Below are 17,524 nucleotides of genomic sequence, written 5' to 3' on the forward strand. Positions count from 1 at the left end.
GAATGTCAGTTTAAGACAGTCCTCCATAATAAGAATGCCTTCTTTACAGCTTTGAAGTAGTAAAGAAACATGCATAAATACCTGACTTTAAAGTATTCAGCAAGACAAAGCTTTTCCTCCCTATTACAATGAGATAGCAATCAGATTCCTGGTCACAGAATATAACATTTTAAAATTCCAGGCAAATTCTCAGAGCCCATCCAACATGCTCAGACAGGCTAACACTACATAACAGAGCTGAGGGGGCTTCAACTCTTTTTTGCAGACAGTACTAAGTTTTAATTTGTATACAGAGGCAAATGCTTCACTAACAAAATGCAATACCTGCATCTTAATATTTTGCTGCCTTTTTATAAAGTAGGCAGTTATTAAGACAATAGGCAACTGGAATCTTTTGATGAAGACTACACTCAGACACACATGCACTAGATGTACATTGGCCTAAATAACTACTTCCTCACAGACTTAAAAGTTAAGGTCATCAGTGATGTAGTCGACTGTGCTTGTCAGGGTTAGTAACCAGAATGCACATGAGAATTCTAGAGAGCACCATAATGCAGGATATAGTCCATTAAATTGTCAGGGTTCTAGAATCAACAGAAGTCTACTGAACTTATGAGATGACACCAAAAACAATAAAAAACACAGCAATATATGACATTGTTTTTCATAAACATTTAGTTCTGCACACCCAATACAACAGTCTGCATGAGACAAGACAAAAAAGGAAAATCCAGTTTTTCTGAGTTGATAGTTTGGTTCCCTACACTGATGACACATAGTGCTTGCGTTCATTTGTGACAGATCACACTCCAATCCTTCTCCCCTCCACATCTTCATCTAAAACTAGGATTCCAGCTGTGTCACTCTTCAACTCCATTCCCAAACTTGCTAGAACCCAACAGCTGCCTTCCTACTCAGCCCTACCAAATTCAACTCGACACCTCTTCGTTTTCAATACCTCAGTCAAGTACCCACCACTCTGCTCCTTTAAAATAGATAAAAAAATACAGAACCATAAAGCAGTATTAATCTGATATTAAGTACACACACAATGAGAGAGACAACTGGAAGAATGGAAAGTACTTCCCTTTTGTAAGAGTGGAGGGGTATAAGAACACTGCTAGAAACCTCTGAAACAAATGACAGACACCTTGGTAATTCATACAGCTACAAAAGCCACTGAGTAGATGTTCCTGTCTTCACCAACACTTCAGAAGCAAAGGAACCTTCTCTCTCTCAACCCATACATATGATCAAGCACTATGGGCAGCATTTTATCTAACTGAACAAATCAGTGTTGTTTGAAGATAAAGACTTTTTTCTTATCTATTCTATAAACTGAACTACTCAAAAAAAGCTTTCACCAAGGACTACATAGTCAGGAGATTAGAGGCAGTTGCAGGGACTGGTAAAATATAATAAGCCATGCACATTGTTATAGCAGAAAATTCTAATGGGCAGCACTTTCTAACACCAGTTTGTAATTCCATAAAATGCAATTACACCACAGGCATTAATGGCTTTAATTGAACCAATTACGCTCTAAGAGGTAAAAGACTAAAAATACATACTAAATTATACAAAGTCTTTAGTATAAATAACACTTGGGAGTTAACAAAATACTTGTGGGGAAACATATCACAGATGGTCAAACAACGTAGCACAGTGATATCCTACACAAACACTATCGCTTGGCAATTTTTGTTTGTTTGTTTTAAGCAGATTCTTGTTTAGAGTTCTAAACAGTGTGTATTTGGGTCAAGGCTGAATGTTTCACTATTTATACATCGATTTTCTCCTTCCTCAGAGAAAATGTTCCCTCCTCAACTCAGGGTCAAATTCAGACATTCGGAGAAAGGAAAAATTACGGATTTCTATTTTCCCCATGAGCACCATTTACAATAACAGGCATGACAAAGTATTGAAAAGGGAATGTGATCAGAGGTCTCTTTCTTCCTAGTAGTCCCTCATTTAACTATGTCAGTCCATACTCCATAACTAGGTCCTACCATCACATCTTAGGCATTACATCTTTAGAGAAGCCCTTTGTTCCCATCAAAGCACTCATTCAGCATTTCTCAAGGCTTTATGACAAAGAGAGAAAACAGCCAGCTGCCTAAAGCAAGAAGTTACACTTTAAGAGAGGTTAAAGGAGACAGTCCTTGAAAGCAAAAGGAAAATTTTCAAAACTTGAGGCAACATCATGATTCATTTCATCATGAATCTGGTAACTCTCAAGGTGAATCAGTGTAATCGCACTACTGTTGAATCCAGGCTGATGTGACTAAGGCCTGTCCATCCTTCAGCAATCCCCTCCTCCAAGAAAAAGGAATAACAAAACAAGGCTCAAAGATGTCATGAAGACATGGTCACCATCCTGAGGGTGAAGGAGCACAGCACAGGGCAGGAGAGGCAGATGTGAACCTCAGGAGGAGAGGCCTGCACTTCTCAAGGCATAGACAGGCAAGGACACACCATGGCCTCTGTGTAAAGGCAGCTTCTTATTCCTGGTCTGTCTTCTCCTACCTCTGGCACACAGGTAGGGCCCCAGAGATGGGTTTCCACAGATTAGGTATGAAAAAGCTAACCTGAGGAGGCATGGGTTGCTGATATCTATCTATAATTTTAATCTAAAGGGACAGGTGGGGGGAGTGCCTAAAGAAAAGAATAAGCCAGGCTGTATTCCAAAGTACAGAGGGGAAAAAAGATTAGAAGCAACAAAGTTGCAGCAAGGGAAGTTACAGTATTTAAAAAAAGAATTTTTCACAATGAGTGTAGCCAAACATAGGGAGAGGCTGCCCAAGCAAGCACACCCCCAGAGACACAGCACAAACCAACAAGGTCCTGAGCAATCCAGTCTAACAACAGAAATGGCCTGGCTTTGGCTGTGAGAATAAAACATCACCACCAAGTTAGCTGTGCGTTATACAACAGCCAGGCATACACAGCTATAAAGTCTCCCAGTAACAATAACAGGCCATGCTAATACAGTGCTATGGATAGAAGAGCAGAAAGACTCAAGCCTAAAGGGCAAGTCAGCAACTCGCTGATGTCACTGCCAAAAATAAACCCCAAGTCTTTTATTTTCTTCTCACTTCTACAGAAGAACTGTTACTGAGCAAGACAAAGGGAGGATGAGTTCACATGTTTCTGCACAAGGCATAATATAAGGATCTTCACAGACAAGTGTTTAAAAAGCTTTGATTCTCAAGCATCCTTAATCCTCTGTCGGTCAATCAACTCTTAACACCCAATTGCTCAACAGCACAGAGCATATTCCCGGTTGTTTCATCACAGCCTTTTCCTACACCATGTATGGTGCAGGAAACCAGATCCATTGAGTTACTTCACAACAGTCCCATACCACAGTGATGGGTCACACAACCACCAGTTAAACACATCAGGACCCTTCGGCCTGGAATAAAGATCATGTAGCACCACACTGCTCAGGATTTCATGGACAGTGCACAGAGCTGTGCAGGGCTGTTCACCACCTCCTCCAGCACGGGAACTGGACATAAACAAGAAAGTCTCACATACCGAAGGCCCAAAGAACTGGCTCCTCACACAAGCATCAATTAGGCTGCAAAACTCCTTTCTCCTGAGCACTCTTGATGAAAGGCCTCCAGATAAAAAACACCTGAGGCTATTAAATACAGACTGAATCACAATTCATAGCACCTGGAATGAGCATTGCATGGAGACACCAACAGGTATTTTCCTGTGCTTACAACTCCTCCTCCTTGGCACTCTCTACCAACCACAAAATGCACTGCTTGTTTGGGCTTAGAACAAGACATCTAATTTACCACAGGTTGCCACAAAAGTTTTCCCTAATGTTTTTAAACATTACACGTTTCCACAATATTTCTATGGCAAGGGACCAGTTGGAAGTTCAGAAGCCAGAAAGTGACAAGATACAGACAGGACCAGTTCAATCCTCAAGGTGCACAAACCTGAGAAGTACACAAACATTTTGCAAACTCACTCTGTTCAGTACAGCTACCCTATCCTCAGAAATACAAATATCATTATCCACAATCACTTAGATGGCAGGCACATTGGGGAAACCCAAATGTTTTAATGAACGGTTTTATTAAGAGCCAGATCTGCCCACTTATTAATTCCTATACCCTGGTACCCCACTGAAAGAATTAGGTGTTTTACAACACTGCATGCGTGACTAGAAGCTTGTCAGGAACCACTGTTTAAAACACTCAGTTGTTCTTTCATTAAGAGATTACTACATACACTGCAAGGCAGCCTAATAGTTTACTTAATTCTTAATCCCATTTTAACAAGATCTAGCCTTACCACCATTCAATACCAGAACCCCAGAGGACAGACACCTAGTAATGCTAAACCACATAGAATACAGTAACAGAAAAAAAAAAAAAACAAAGACTTTGGGGGGAGGGAATCAAATTCCTTCTTGCATCCCTTCCACACACAGAGATTTGTCCAGACTTCTGAGATACAGGGCAGTATTGGGCAGTATTACAATTATCTTGATTATCAGAGGACTGCTAGTGAAACACAAGACATAAATGTGTGGCATAAAAGCTCCCAATCGCTCTGTTCACTCGGCCGGTGAGGCTACAGCAGCTTTTTCAGGCCTGCAGCCTGGCTGTGCAGGACACAGGCCGCCTCTGCCCGCGCTGCTGCTGGCAGGCTTTCACCCAGGCCCTGGCCAGAGGGTTGGTGTCACAGTTCCCATCGAGAGGCACAAAAAAAGGGATACTCAGACCGACAACCTGGCACCAACCTAACGCATGCTCTGCTACTTCACCCACTGCAGGTCTGCTGAACAGCTGAGCTGGCGGTTCGGGGCTATCTCAAAACACACGCCTGCAGGAAAATTCTCCAGAAAGACGAGATTCTGGAGTAGTTTCTTTATGGATTACCACAGCTAGATTGAAAAACACTTTTATTAGCAACAGCGGCTCTGCGCACCACCCTCGTGTACTGACTCCATCCAGCTCTGGGTGCAATCCCCTCCCCAACACAGGAGGGGCATTGACCCGTTCCAGCAAGTCCAGAAGAGGCCACCAAATTGATCAGAGTGATGGATTATCTCTCCTATGGGGAAAGCCTGAATTAGGATTGTTCATCCTGGGAAAGAGAAAGCTTCAGCGTGACCTAATTGTGGCCTTCCAGTACCTGAAGGGAACTTAAAGGAAAGGTAGAGATGGACTATTTGCTAGAGCGTGTAGTGACAGGACAAGGGGGAACAGATTCAAACTGAAAGAGAGCATGCTTTGATTCGATACTGGAAAAAAATTCTTTACTGTGAGAGCAGGGAGGCACTGGAACAGACTCCCCAGGGAAGCTACGGATGCCCCATCCCTGGAAACGTTCGAGGCCAGCCTGGATGTAAACTCTGAGCAACTCAGTCTTGGGGAGTGGGGGGGGTGGGGTGTTGAAAAACAGATGATCTCTAAAGGTCTCTTCCAGCCTCGGCTACTCTGTGATTCCATGATTCTCGCAAGGTGCCCCCAGCTGCGCCCCACGGGGCCCGGCTCGCCGGGGACCCGCCGCCGCCCCACCGGCGCGGCCGGGAGGGCCCGCGGGGCGCAGTGCGGACACCCCGGGCCGGGATGAGCCGGGTCGCGGCGGGACCCGCCAGCCCCGCGGCCGAGGCCTCCCCGCAGCCGCGCAGCCCGGGGAGGCCCCGCCGGGCCCCGGCGGCGGCTCCGCCCGCACCGGAAGGGCAGCGGAGCCGCCCCGGCCGAGGGGAGGGGACAGCGGGGCGGGCGGGCGGCTCTTCGCGGCGCTCCCCCCATGGCGGTACCTGCGCTCGAAGTCGGTCCGGAAGGGCGTCAGGTAAGGGTCCCGCTCCAGCAGCCGCTGCAGCTGCGGGGGCTCCTTGCTGGCGGCGGCCATGTCGCCGCCGCGGGCTCCGCCTGGTCCGCGCCGCCGCTAAATACCCGCGGGGAGGGGGCCGGGGCCGGGCCCGCCGCCCCTGCCGCTCCTGCCGCTCCTGCCCATCCCCGCCCGGCGCCGCCCCCTGCCCGGGACCGCCCGGGGCCGCCCCGCCCCGCGCCGCGGCCGCACGGCCCTGCTGGGTTTGGCAGCCCCGGTGTCCCGGAGAGAGTGACACCAAGGGAAATAAAAAAAAAATCTGCGGTTAAAAAAAAAAAAAAAAAAAAAAAAAAAGGGCATCTCCCCGAGCCGACCCATCGCAGGAGGAGGAGACGGGAGGGCAGAGGGAGGGGGGGCTCTGCCTGCCGCCGGTCCGCGGTTCCCCCGATTTGTTTTCTTAGTGGCGCTTTGATGTGGTTTTTTTTTCAACGTGTCAGCGGCAGGGTGAACACTGCGTTCCCACATACACACACACACAGACGCAACACCCACCCCGCAGCCAACAGCACCACCACCACCGCCCCCAAAAGTGATTTGGCATCATCGTCAGCGCTGGAATAAATTTCTCGGCTGGCGTGCTCACAGGCAGCTCAGCAAAACAAGACTCCGGGCATCCGTGAGTTTATCTCGTAAACACCCCTGTCTGTACAGCAAAAATGTCTCTTTACCGGACTCACGAAAAAAATCCTGCACAAAGTAAGATTAATTCAACTGATCCCAGTGCAGCTCTAAATGCTGAGTAGCACAGGTAGTTTTTGGTAGCTGTGGAAGTTTTTGACCTCATATCAGCATGTCTCGTTTTTTGGATAGGCCACCGAATATCCAAGGCAACTAATCACCAGCCTGACCATGCCTCTAGGCCAGCATTGAGCACTTTTATTTAAGGTCCAGCAATTTTGCTTTGTTTAGACATGTAGTGAGAAAGTTTATTTAGAGGCCTCTTTTGAATGCTTTTCAGCCATGGTTAATAAACTTTTCAGGTCCTAGATACCTTACTCATTTCCACAACCATCCCCATAATTTTTATCCTCGGTTTGTAACTCATCCCCCCCTATCTTGGCTTTCTTGAATTTAAGTGCTGCTTCCCCTTCCTGTCTGCCAGACAAATAACAGGACAGTGTGTGGTGAACAGTTCATTTATTACATTACCCAAAACTGGCTACAGTGAAAGTTTCTGTATTGATTTCTTCCCTCAACAATGTGTGTACATTTAACTACGCTGTATTTCCTTGCAGCAGTTCCTATCTACACAGGCAAAAATCCAAGTATGTATGTCCTTTTTCCCTTGTGGATGGAGTGCAACAAGTATTCTCTGTCCTAGGAATATGTAGGGCAATAGTCATACTGTTTACTAGAACAGTTGCCCCGGGAGGAGGCCCAAGCAGTTTTGCTTTGCTTATTGTAGAAGTAGTATCTATGCTGTAGAACTACCTGTCATATCCAGCCCTGATAGATCAGGATTTCTTTTTTCTTTAGTGGTCACCATTTCTTCAGTCTCCTTGGAGACTGAAAAACTGTTGTTAAAATTACCTGAGCTTCTCAAAACTTTCTGTATGGCAGTGATTTCAGTGTGTGTGCTAAACCAAAGTTTAACAAGTCTTATCCTCATGGTATGTACATGGTGTTTTTTTGCAAATGGGTCACCCTCATTCTCACAGTTTGGCAGACTAAAAGGAGGAGAGAAGTTCCAGCTGATTAGCAAGAACTAGTCTTGGGTTTTTGGTTTGGTTTGTTTTTTTACAATAGTTGCATATTACCTGTGCTGCTGCTTTGGAGTTTCTGGGTCTTTGGTACTGGAGAGGTCACCTGCTGTTGAAGTGGAGGTAGGAGAGCAATTCCTGTAGTCTTTGAATGCACAAATGCTGGAAACAGAAGCTTCACTCTTCTTTGGTTTTATTAATTGTCTCTTTGGTTTTATTAATTGTCAGGAAGCTCAAGCAGGTTCACGACAGCGTTATCAGCTGTTTGGCATAAATACAAGAGAGAGATTTATAAATTAGCAATTTGTGCAGGAATCTGTCTGTGACTTGCACCTCCTTGAAGACGGGGACCCCTTTTTAACCTTCATTTGGAAGTTTTTAAGTAGAAATGACACAGTATCCAGCCTCATATACAAGCAACTTTGTACTTCAGGAAGTTCTGCAAATAACCCATGTCCCTACAACAGACAAAACCCAAGTGCTATATTTAACACTCTGTGAACTGGGAAATGGATAACCATACCAGTTTTGTCTACTCATGTTTCATTTTACAACTTGGGTGTGATTTTATCTACCTGCTTTATCAAAAAGTAACTCAAAAACACTAAGGCATACATTATTGTGATCATCTATTACACCATGAACCTGTTGAGACTCAAAGGCCGAGGTTGACTCTCAGAACACTGCCATTTAGTCCTCTACCTGGAGGCAAAAACAGCAGTTCAGACAATTAATATTGTCCCAACAGCTGAATGTGTCTTTGTGCATTTGTCAGAGATGGATACAAAGCTACCAGCTGCTGCTGCCAGTAGGAATAGGAAGAGGAGGACTGTTGGGTATAAACTGCTCTTTTGTGGGGACAGCAGTGGATTGTACAGGAGTGGTGTCTAAGGCGTGTGTCTGGCACCCAGTTACCAGTAGGGCTGGACTTTATCAGTTACTCTAAACTAGTCTTTCAAAGGATGCTCATGTAGTTATGTATACTTGAAAATTTTGCATAGCAATATTGAGCAGTAACTGTAAAGTTACAATTGTTATAACATCAATTTAGTTGAATATGAAAAGTTCAAACAGAAATCAAAGGTTTGGGTTAAAAACCACCGAAGATCGTGAAAGCATTGAAGAGAAAAATGTCTACCCCTGTCACACAGTATTTCTATTTTGATGCACTAATATTTTGCACTTACTTTACAAAAGATGACAAAGATGCTGAACTTGAGGAAAAAAGTTAGGAAAAAATCCTTTTTTTTTCACTAAGGCACTGATTCAGATTCTCCCTCGTCAGTAATGTCTGTTCTTATCTCAACCAGAATGGATCTGTGCAGTCTCTGGCCTTGACTGGTTCTTGCAGAACCAGTTCCTGAGTTCCAGGTTCTTCTAAACCAAGTGGCTTAGAGCAGCCCTGGTCCCTGGGCCTGGCCTGGCTCTGTAAGATGCTTCTAAGCCTGTCAGAGTCGTCTTTGGTGTACAGGCTTCTGTTCTGCAGCTGTCACGGATGACTCCTAATTTACAGACTGCCCAATCCCACAGTTCAATCTGTCTGAGAAGAGATGGCAGGTACCAAAGACAGCAGGCTATTTTTTAACTGTTGTGTTGAGAACATTTAAGAATTGCTAATCTCTCAAAGTGACAAGTTACAAGGCACGTCCTTTGTATGTTTAAATTCAAGATACTTAAAAGCTATATTGAAGATTTGTCATCATTTCAGTCTAGGCAGAACTCCTCCCAGCACCTTTTCCTGGAAGTCTTTTAACATGTAGTTATGATTGGCCCACTTTGTTTGCTTGCATGTGAGGAGATTAATGCATTTTTTTATTGCCATTGCACCTTCCTTAAAGTGTTTTAAATACAAGAGGTAGTCCATGAGAAACAGGAACACAAACTGTCACTTGTGCCTATACTGGATCTCACAGTGTGCACTATCAAGAAAAATGTTCCTGTGGACAGAGACAGCTGTTCAAAAAGATTCATGTTTCAGCATTCCAGAAGAATGGATTCTTGAAGGATCCCTTGTATGCTTTATACAGGTGTCAAACATCTGAGCATGTTATGGTACACATTGCAGCTTCCCACTTTTGGACTGGCTTCTGCACATTCAGTACATAACACGAAATGGAGTTCAGAATTTGAAAGAAAATTAGCTTGCTTTGCCACATTGGCCAGCTGTACTTCTCCCTGTTATTTGTTCAAGGATCCATAAGAAATTAATTGCACAGTTGTCATCCAGATCCAATGCAAATGCCCCCCTTAAAAAAAAAATTATCCTTTATCTCGATAATCTTCCCAGACACATCAAACATTGGTCATGGAGATTTAGCTCATTGCAGGGGGGTTGGAGTAGGTGACCTTTAGAGGTCCCCTCCAACCCAAATTATTCTGTGATCCTATGACACGTATCCCTATGTTTGGATTCGCCAAGGTGAGACACGTTGGAGAAAAGAAAAGGCCAGTGCTGCACAGCTGCTGGCAAACATCACGTCACAGTTCCATAATTAACACTGTACTTCAAGCAAAGAGTCAGCTGTTCGATTACACAGTGAGAACAAAGCACATATCCTTGAAAATCGCAGCAAACATTCCAAGTGTCTGTTGCTATATCGTTTATAGGTTGGGGTTTCATAAGAAATGTAGGGTATTGATATTATGTTTTAAGGTTTTACCTTTGCCCTGTCATGGTATCGGGAGCTTTGTACAACAACACATCTTCAAAGATCCAAACTAAAGTACAATCTGAAATACTAAAAAGCCAGATTTAGTGTTGGAAAATTCCGGTAAGCACAGTCAATGGGAATGCCATTTTCACTTACCATTCTGAGAAAAATAAAAACACATTCCAACAACTTGAAAGTCCTAAGTAATGATTGTTTTCATGATATTACAGTGTTATTATATTTGGTGTCCTTATTTTATACAACAGAATATCAAAAAATGTAAATATTTTTCAAAGTATTTTATGCATTAATCAAGACACTTCAAAAAGTGATGCCAATTTAAAAATATCAGCAGATGCAGAAAATATTTGTTGTGAAAATGCCTGATTCTTACTAAAAAATCAAGTAAGAATTTGTGAAACACTTCACAGATACAAAATACAAGCAAACTTAAGGAATATCATATTTTTTAGATGTTGTGTATACTCTGTTGTTTGTATGCCTTCTATATCTATTTCTCAAAAATAATTACTGCCAATAGTAACAACCTTCTACAACTCCTAATACTGCTATTTCTTGGTGTTTGCATATGTGTTTATGTTTTGGGGGAAGAACAAAAAACTTTCAGACTCTCTCCTTAACTCCATACCCATAATACTTGACAATGTGCCAATGTATGTTTAACACTTAAAAAATAAGCAGCTTGAGCTCTCGGGGATAGTTGTCCCAGAGGAACATTCTTGCTGTTATTGCAGTGGGATTCTGTAACAATATATTACTCTTAAACAAGCAACTTGTTAACAGTAACCAAACATTGAGTGCTTTGTATCCAATACGCTTAGAATTAAGAATGAAATAACCACAGCTTCAGCACCAATTTTGCTTTCTTGTTGTTCATAGTCAGGTCTTTCCTAAAATCCCAGAGAAATGGTTTTACCTAGGGTGTTTCTCTTAGACTGGCTGCATAGTCTCACATTCCTGCCTGAAGCACTGCAGACGTTTAGGCTGCCTCGCCTTTCACTCAGACAAGAAAGTGAGATTGCCACATAATCGTTCAGAGGGTAACACATCTAATCCTTCGGGAGGTCAAGTGAGATGAGGAGAAAGGAGGAGATGCATAGTGCTAATGCTCTGGCAGCTCTGTCAATTCGTTAGTATATGTGGAACTATTTTAGTTTTCAAAAAACAGAATAGTACCTAAGTTGCATTCATGAATTTGTGTACTGAGCTCACTGCAGGGAAAAGCGGGAGAATCTGGTGCAAACTGTGTGTGAAGGGCAGAACTTTTGGAAGTTCAAAATCCTTTCCACAGACAGTCTTTTAGATCTTGTCAGCATCAGTTCTGATTTACTTTTGCAGTTGGTGGCAGTTGATCCAGGCGGTTCTTAGGTGTAACCAGTAGTGTTTTGAATGAACAGAAAGATGGGACAGTTCTTTAGTGCTACACTCAAAATCTTGCTCTAGTCAGAACACCATACATAGAACTAAGAATTTGCTGTTAGTCCAGTGAATATTTAACAGATTCATTGTCCAAGAGATCTGATTAACTTAGGGGGTGGGGTAGGAGGTGGGGGGGAAACCCAAAAAACAAACTAATAGTGCAATTTAACTTGTTACACAGAAAAATTTTTAGCACTGTCATTTTTTCCTGTGTGGTCTTGTGTGATGATAACACTTTAGAGTCTGAGGCTATAATGAGGTATAACCACTGAGCAACTAAAATTACAACTATGGCATGTGAAATTCATGTTTCTGTAGATGTCAGAGACCACAGTCTTACCTTTAAAGTAATGGTGTAATTTACACCTTTACATTGCATAGGTGCCTGTCATACACTCTGAGAGAGTGCACAGTGATTTCTGAATGTGTATGAACATAACTGGACCCTCCATAGGTAATGGCACAATGAGTGGAGCTATTTCATACTTGCACCTTGGTCAAATTCTGACCTAAGCAATTGTCAAAATGTGGAAAACTATAATCCTTACATATGTAACAAATGCCTTGAGCCATGGTTTTCTGGAATCTACCTAAACAGACTATAAAGAACATCAGTCCCGTTCAGTAATCCATCTTCATAAATGCATATCTCTCATCTCAGCAATGCTATACATATAAATCTCCAAAGTTACCTGAATTAGTTGAACAATCATGCAAGGTTGTGTATTATAAACTTAAGTCACTTTTCAGTACCTTGTCAGCTTAAGGCCCTATGATTTCCACTATTTTCTACATGTCTTAAAAGACCCCCAGTACAATAATTGAAGGTGCAGTCTTCACAATCCCAGTGGTACAGAGCTATTCTTACAGGTATGCAGTCCATTGCCATAGGTCATTTGATTGTATGCAATACAGCTTTCCACAGGAAACATTTTATACCTGAGTGATTCCCCTTTTCTTCTTAGAACACTCAAAATTCTGTATTTTTAAAAATACAGAAAGCTTCATCCAAGACAAACACATACACGTAGACATTTTTGTTAGGAACATTGATATTCATGGATTTGAAAGAACTAATCTGTCTTCACATCAAGAAACAGGTTTTCTCCTGCTTAGAGATAAATCCTTTAGCTTGGATCCTTGGTCTCCTATTACTCAGGTTTATATCATGCTCTTGTTTTTAAAATCAGCCATAGCATTTGAGTTTAAAGTAGTATGGCTTTCAGTTTTCCTGTGTGCATGTAGCTTAATAAAATTATACAGTAAAGAAAACTAAGTGATATGCAGCTTAAAGTGTGAACACATTTGGAAGGGATTGTTTATACTGTGCTGTGGAAACTAAAATGAGCAAATATTATTAATAGTTATCTAAGTTAGCCAGGCTAAAGCATTTCCCTCAGTATGAGTTTGTGAGGATATCCAGGATTATTAGCTGCACTTCTGTTTCGTGAACACTTTACATTGAAGTACATACTACTGCAAGAACTACTTAGTAAGAAAATTTGCTTCCTATTATTAGATATCTTTATTAATCCTCCACCTGTTTTTGTTTTGATTTGATTCCAGCTCTTCTTTGCAGCAAACAGCTAAATATTTATTTTTTTAATCCAAATAGCAATTTCCACTTGCAAGATATTAACTACCATCGTGTGTTATATGGGTAACTTGATTTTCTAAGTTAATGCAACCTCAGTTCCATTAGAGTAGTTTAAGCACAGAGGAATCTCAGTCAGTTTTCCTCAGTTCAAAACAATCTTCCTTTTTGATATCTCTTCGCACCTTCCACTTATCTCTCAAAATTCTCCCTGGATATCTGCTTGAATATCCAGCTTCTTTGTTCCTTAGCACTTTATTCTCCTCCTCTGCCTGCTTGACCAGCATAGCCCTCTGAATTGTGCAGGTCACAGCCTGTGCCAGGTGTTCAATCTTTTTGCATCATATTAACTTCTCAGGCAGCATCCAGCTTTGTCCCACAGTTCCACCAGGACAGCAGGCTATCCCCAGGGATCAGACTGTTCTTTGGTGTCTGTAAAGGTGAGGCATAAGCAATCAATTCCCTTTATCCTTTTGCCAATCTGGTAGGGGCCTTGTTGGAAATGTTGTCCCAATATCACCTCTCTTTCAGTTTTCCCATGTTGTTTCCATGTGTGTTCTAGCTCTGACTGTTTCCTTACTGTAGTATTTCCTACCACTGCATATGCATATGGACGACTTTTCCACTTCTGTTCACTTTGTCATCCCCTTTTTGTCACTTTTACCAAAGAGGAATATTTTACAGTAAATGCTAACCAAAAAAAAAAAAAAAAAAAAAAAGCAGTTTTACAGCTTCTGAGCCATACATTCTCATGATTTTTTGTTTGTTTGTTTTTCTTTTTTACCATTATTTATTGTCCCCTAAGTCACTTCTTCTCTCGTACGGATTGCCAGCTCTTTCTGTACTATACCGGTGTGTATAGGCCCTAAAACTAAATGCATTTTTGTGTCCAGGACATCCACTACAAGATCTTAAAATGCACTCTAGGCCTGTCTATCTCTGCTATGCACAAAACTTTGAACAGAGGCTGACAGCTTTTTCTGCTTCTAATACATCTCTGCTTTCTTTTGGCTTGTGATCAGTTACCAGATGATACAATCTTTCAAATTCTGCTCCTCCTTTTAAAGCTCATACCGTGTTACACATGCACTCACAGTTGCTGCTGCAGGAACTGGCTGGTTTGGACAAATCTGTACCTCAAAGACCTGGTCCCTGCTGAATATGCCACTCCCTCAGCTCAGCTGTTTCTTCTAAAAAGGAGAGGAGGGCAGATATTTCTAGGAGCAGAGTTGACATGTCAAGTAAGAAGTCAGATTAGGTTTTCTCTTTGATTCCCCTGTCAGTTTGCCTGGTTTTGTCCTTTATAGGTAACCATAATAAAACCACTGTACTCAGCTGCATCAGGAGAAAGGAGCAGAGATCTCTGATCACACAGGTCTATGATTAGAGGCTTTTAAAGCAACAACCAGCAAACTTTGGGCTTCCATTCGGTGTCCACCTGTCACCATCTTGCTCTGACTGCCTTCTATTTTCTCCTCTTCCTCTCAGAGTTTCAGACACTAGCATTATCCATCACAAAGACTGCCACTTAGCCTGGCAAAGTTTGCCTGGAGTGAGTCACAGCCAGATCACAGAGTGATGTAACTACTGTTTCTCTGCTTTCCTTGGATCATTAGCAATCCTGAAGTACCTGGGTTGCCCTGAATTCATCTATTTTACAGCAAATGGTGTAACTGTCTGAACACAGGACTGCACACCTGCTCTATTCCTTCCCAGTTTTCTATGGTGACTGTAGGCTTCCACCTACAAAAATTTTGGCAGAGACTTGGTGGCTCACCAATGTACTGGAATTGTTCTCAAACAGGTTTGTTCATGTTTTTTACTGATTTCTTACACTCAAAATCTTGTGTACTGCACCATATACACAGTGCTAAGAGTTTACTCTTAGTCCAGTAAATATTCTAACAGTCTAAATTATCTGATTAATGCAGAAAAGCCTCACTTTTCTGATGCTATAGTCACCCTTCCACAATGTGCCTCTAGGTCCTGAGCTTGGCAGTCTTCCTGATGCAGATGATTGAGGGGGCTTGCTTTAGGACAAGTCTTCAGCCCCTGAGGTCTTCATGAGAAGAACAATGATGTTCCTGTTACAGGATTCTAATTCCTCAGTCTGGGGTACTTTTGGTTTTATTTTTAAACTTTTTCCTTGCACCATCTGCTCCCATCTCATTGATTCAGAGCTAGTTCCCATATTACACAATATCTTTACTCCAGGGCTCTCAGGAGATATCTGCCATCCTCTGCAATTTTACTCCACTATTATACAAACATTTACTCTACTAAAATCAGTAGTTTCAGCAATATAAAACTGTGATTCTTAGAGAAGAATCCAAGAGACAGGTAAGAGACAGGTTGATTTTTCAAATTTGCAGTAGTTTTGCTGAAGTGCATAGTCAGCAAAACTGTATAAAACTGGAGGTTTTGTTAGGTTCAGATTTGTCATTTAGCTACTCGGTTAAAGCATCTATAAATGGAAGACATCACAAATATTTATAATGATGCAATATAAAAGTCTGTTTTACAGCCTGTCTGCAATTTAGTTTGTCAATATAGAATATAAAAAACTTAAACCCAGTAACTCTTTCAGTTTGTTCTGTTTTTGTAGAATTTGCCAAATTTATGTTAAAATCCCAACAGATGTTACAAAAAGCCTTATATCTGTGACTATTAAGGCCATGAGCAAATATGCTAGTTGTGCACTACTCTATTACATTAGCCAACTGTTGATAAATATGCTGTAGAAATACTGAAATATTCAAAATACCGTGTTCTGGGGAAAATTAACAACTATTTTTATGTTGTCCTTTATTCCAGCTCTTTTTCCTCAAAGAATTTGGAATAATAATAATAATTGTGGAAAGATAAATGATAATTATAATATAGTGTTATATAATATATATTATTTTATTGTTATATTATTATATGATAGATTTTCATGTATTGTTAAATATATATATTGATATAGATATAAATTTTTGCCTTAACATCAAACTTTTAGAAATTTAACATTTTTTTCAAACAGTGATACAGTTCACTGTCTCTGGTCAATCAGGTTGATAGTAGTCAAAAAGTAACCATAATAGTACACTATAGTAGAAATAGTACACTATAAAGTAAAAATCTTTTAAAAATCTTTGATGTCTTACTGCCATTAAAGCTTAGTCTCATGAACCACACCAAGTCCTCTCCTGACATATTTCTGTTGGTCATTATCTGGTTCTTTTACTATTTACAGTTAAGGCATTAATTTATGCAAATAAAGAGATTTCTTCATTCATAAGCTAATTGTCCTCACTGCCAGAATTTTTTGTTCTATTTCCTCCTTCTGTTGTTTCAGCTGCACACAGTTAAAATACTGAATTACTCTTAAAATCCATGATTTATCTTTTGCTTCTTGACCTATGGACTCCTTCAGCTCTCTCCTCAGTAACTCCTGTGTTGTCATCTGATTCAACACGTGCACGAGGAAAACTTACAGAGGGAGCTGAGTCATTCTCTAAATCGGGACCAACCTCCTCTGAACACAAAGTGCCCTCTGCAGCACTTAAGGGCAAGTATGACCTATGTGATTTTACATACACTGTTTTAGCTTCTCTTACTTTAAATTACTTGTGTGTCTACCTGAAAAGCACATAGTTTAGCTGTATCCACCAAAATTTTCTTTGTATCTGTATCATTTGTGTTACATAACACCAAAAACTTATTCATCCTTCTCACTTCTATGTTCTATTTCCTTTGGGGTTTTTTTCATTTCAAAATAGACTCAAATCTTCACTGGATTATTTTTCATACATATATGTAATATCTGTGAACTGTGACTACTTTGTTGTCATTCAGGAACCCTCGAGTCTCAAGGAACATAACCTCCTGTACAATCACATCATTATTCCAATCATTCCATTAAAAGATGCTCACAGTGAATATCAATCTGGCTTAAGTCATCCCTTATACCTAACATTTAAATAACTGATTAATGAGGACATACATTAGAAACCCTGAAAAGGAGGAAAAAGCAAGACCAAGTACTTACGTCTTATTATTTTCTTAGCTCTATAAAATACCTTACATGTTCTTTGCATTTTTAAATGAATGGACTTGCTTCCAGTCTTGTCTCTGCACCTGCCAAAAATGTATGCTCTGATAGGTTGAAACCACTCTAGCACTACTACAAATGATTAGAACTATGATTTTTTCATGTTTATGTCCAAGCTACTGGGTTACTTGCTGCTGTGAATAAGATTTACAGGAAGACTTTTTAAGAGCTCTGTATCTGA

General features: G+C 41.2%; 1 protein-coding gene and 1 long non-coding RNA gene across 9 annotated transcripts in view; one reads left to right on the forward strand and one right to left on the reverse strand.

Moving 5' to 3' along the window:
* GBE1 (1,4-alpha-glucan branching enzyme 1) overlaps positions 1–5,915 on the reverse strand; it is a 149,023-nt gene extending 143,108 nt beyond the window's left edge. For both annotated transcript variants that reach the window (XM_027660072.1, XM_027660071.1), the window contains exon 1: positions 5,795–5,915. In XM_027660072.1, coding sequence (XP_027515873.1) covers positions 5,795–5,886 — 92 coding nt within the window. In that variant the 5' untranslated portion in view covers positions 5,887–5,915. The remainder of the gene's footprint in view (positions 1–5,794) is intronic.
* LOC113955023 lies at positions 5,704–16,795 on the forward strand. 7 transcript variants are annotated; one of them, XR_003530387.1, is made up of 4 exons: positions 5,739–5,826; positions 11,121–11,713; positions 15,182–15,365; positions 16,588–16,795. It is a non-coding gene; the product is annotated as an uncharacterized LOC113955023 (long non-coding RNA). The 7 variants fall into 7 exon arrangements; XR_003530386.1 differs by having other exon boundaries at positions 5,741–5,826; positions 15,234–15,365; XR_003530385.1 differs by lacking the exon at positions 11,121–11,713 and having other exon boundaries at positions 5,704–5,826; positions 15,234–15,365.
* The last annotated feature ends 729 nt before the right edge of the window (positions 16,796–17,524 follow it).

The sequence above is a fragment of the Corapipo altera genome, unplaced genomic scaffold, assembly GCF_003945725.1.
Source record: "Corapipo altera isolate COAL_440 unplaced genomic scaffold, ASM394572v1 74, whole genome shotgun sequence".
NCBI lineage: Eukaryota > Metazoa > Chordata > Aves > Passeriformes > Pipridae > Corapipo > Corapipo altera.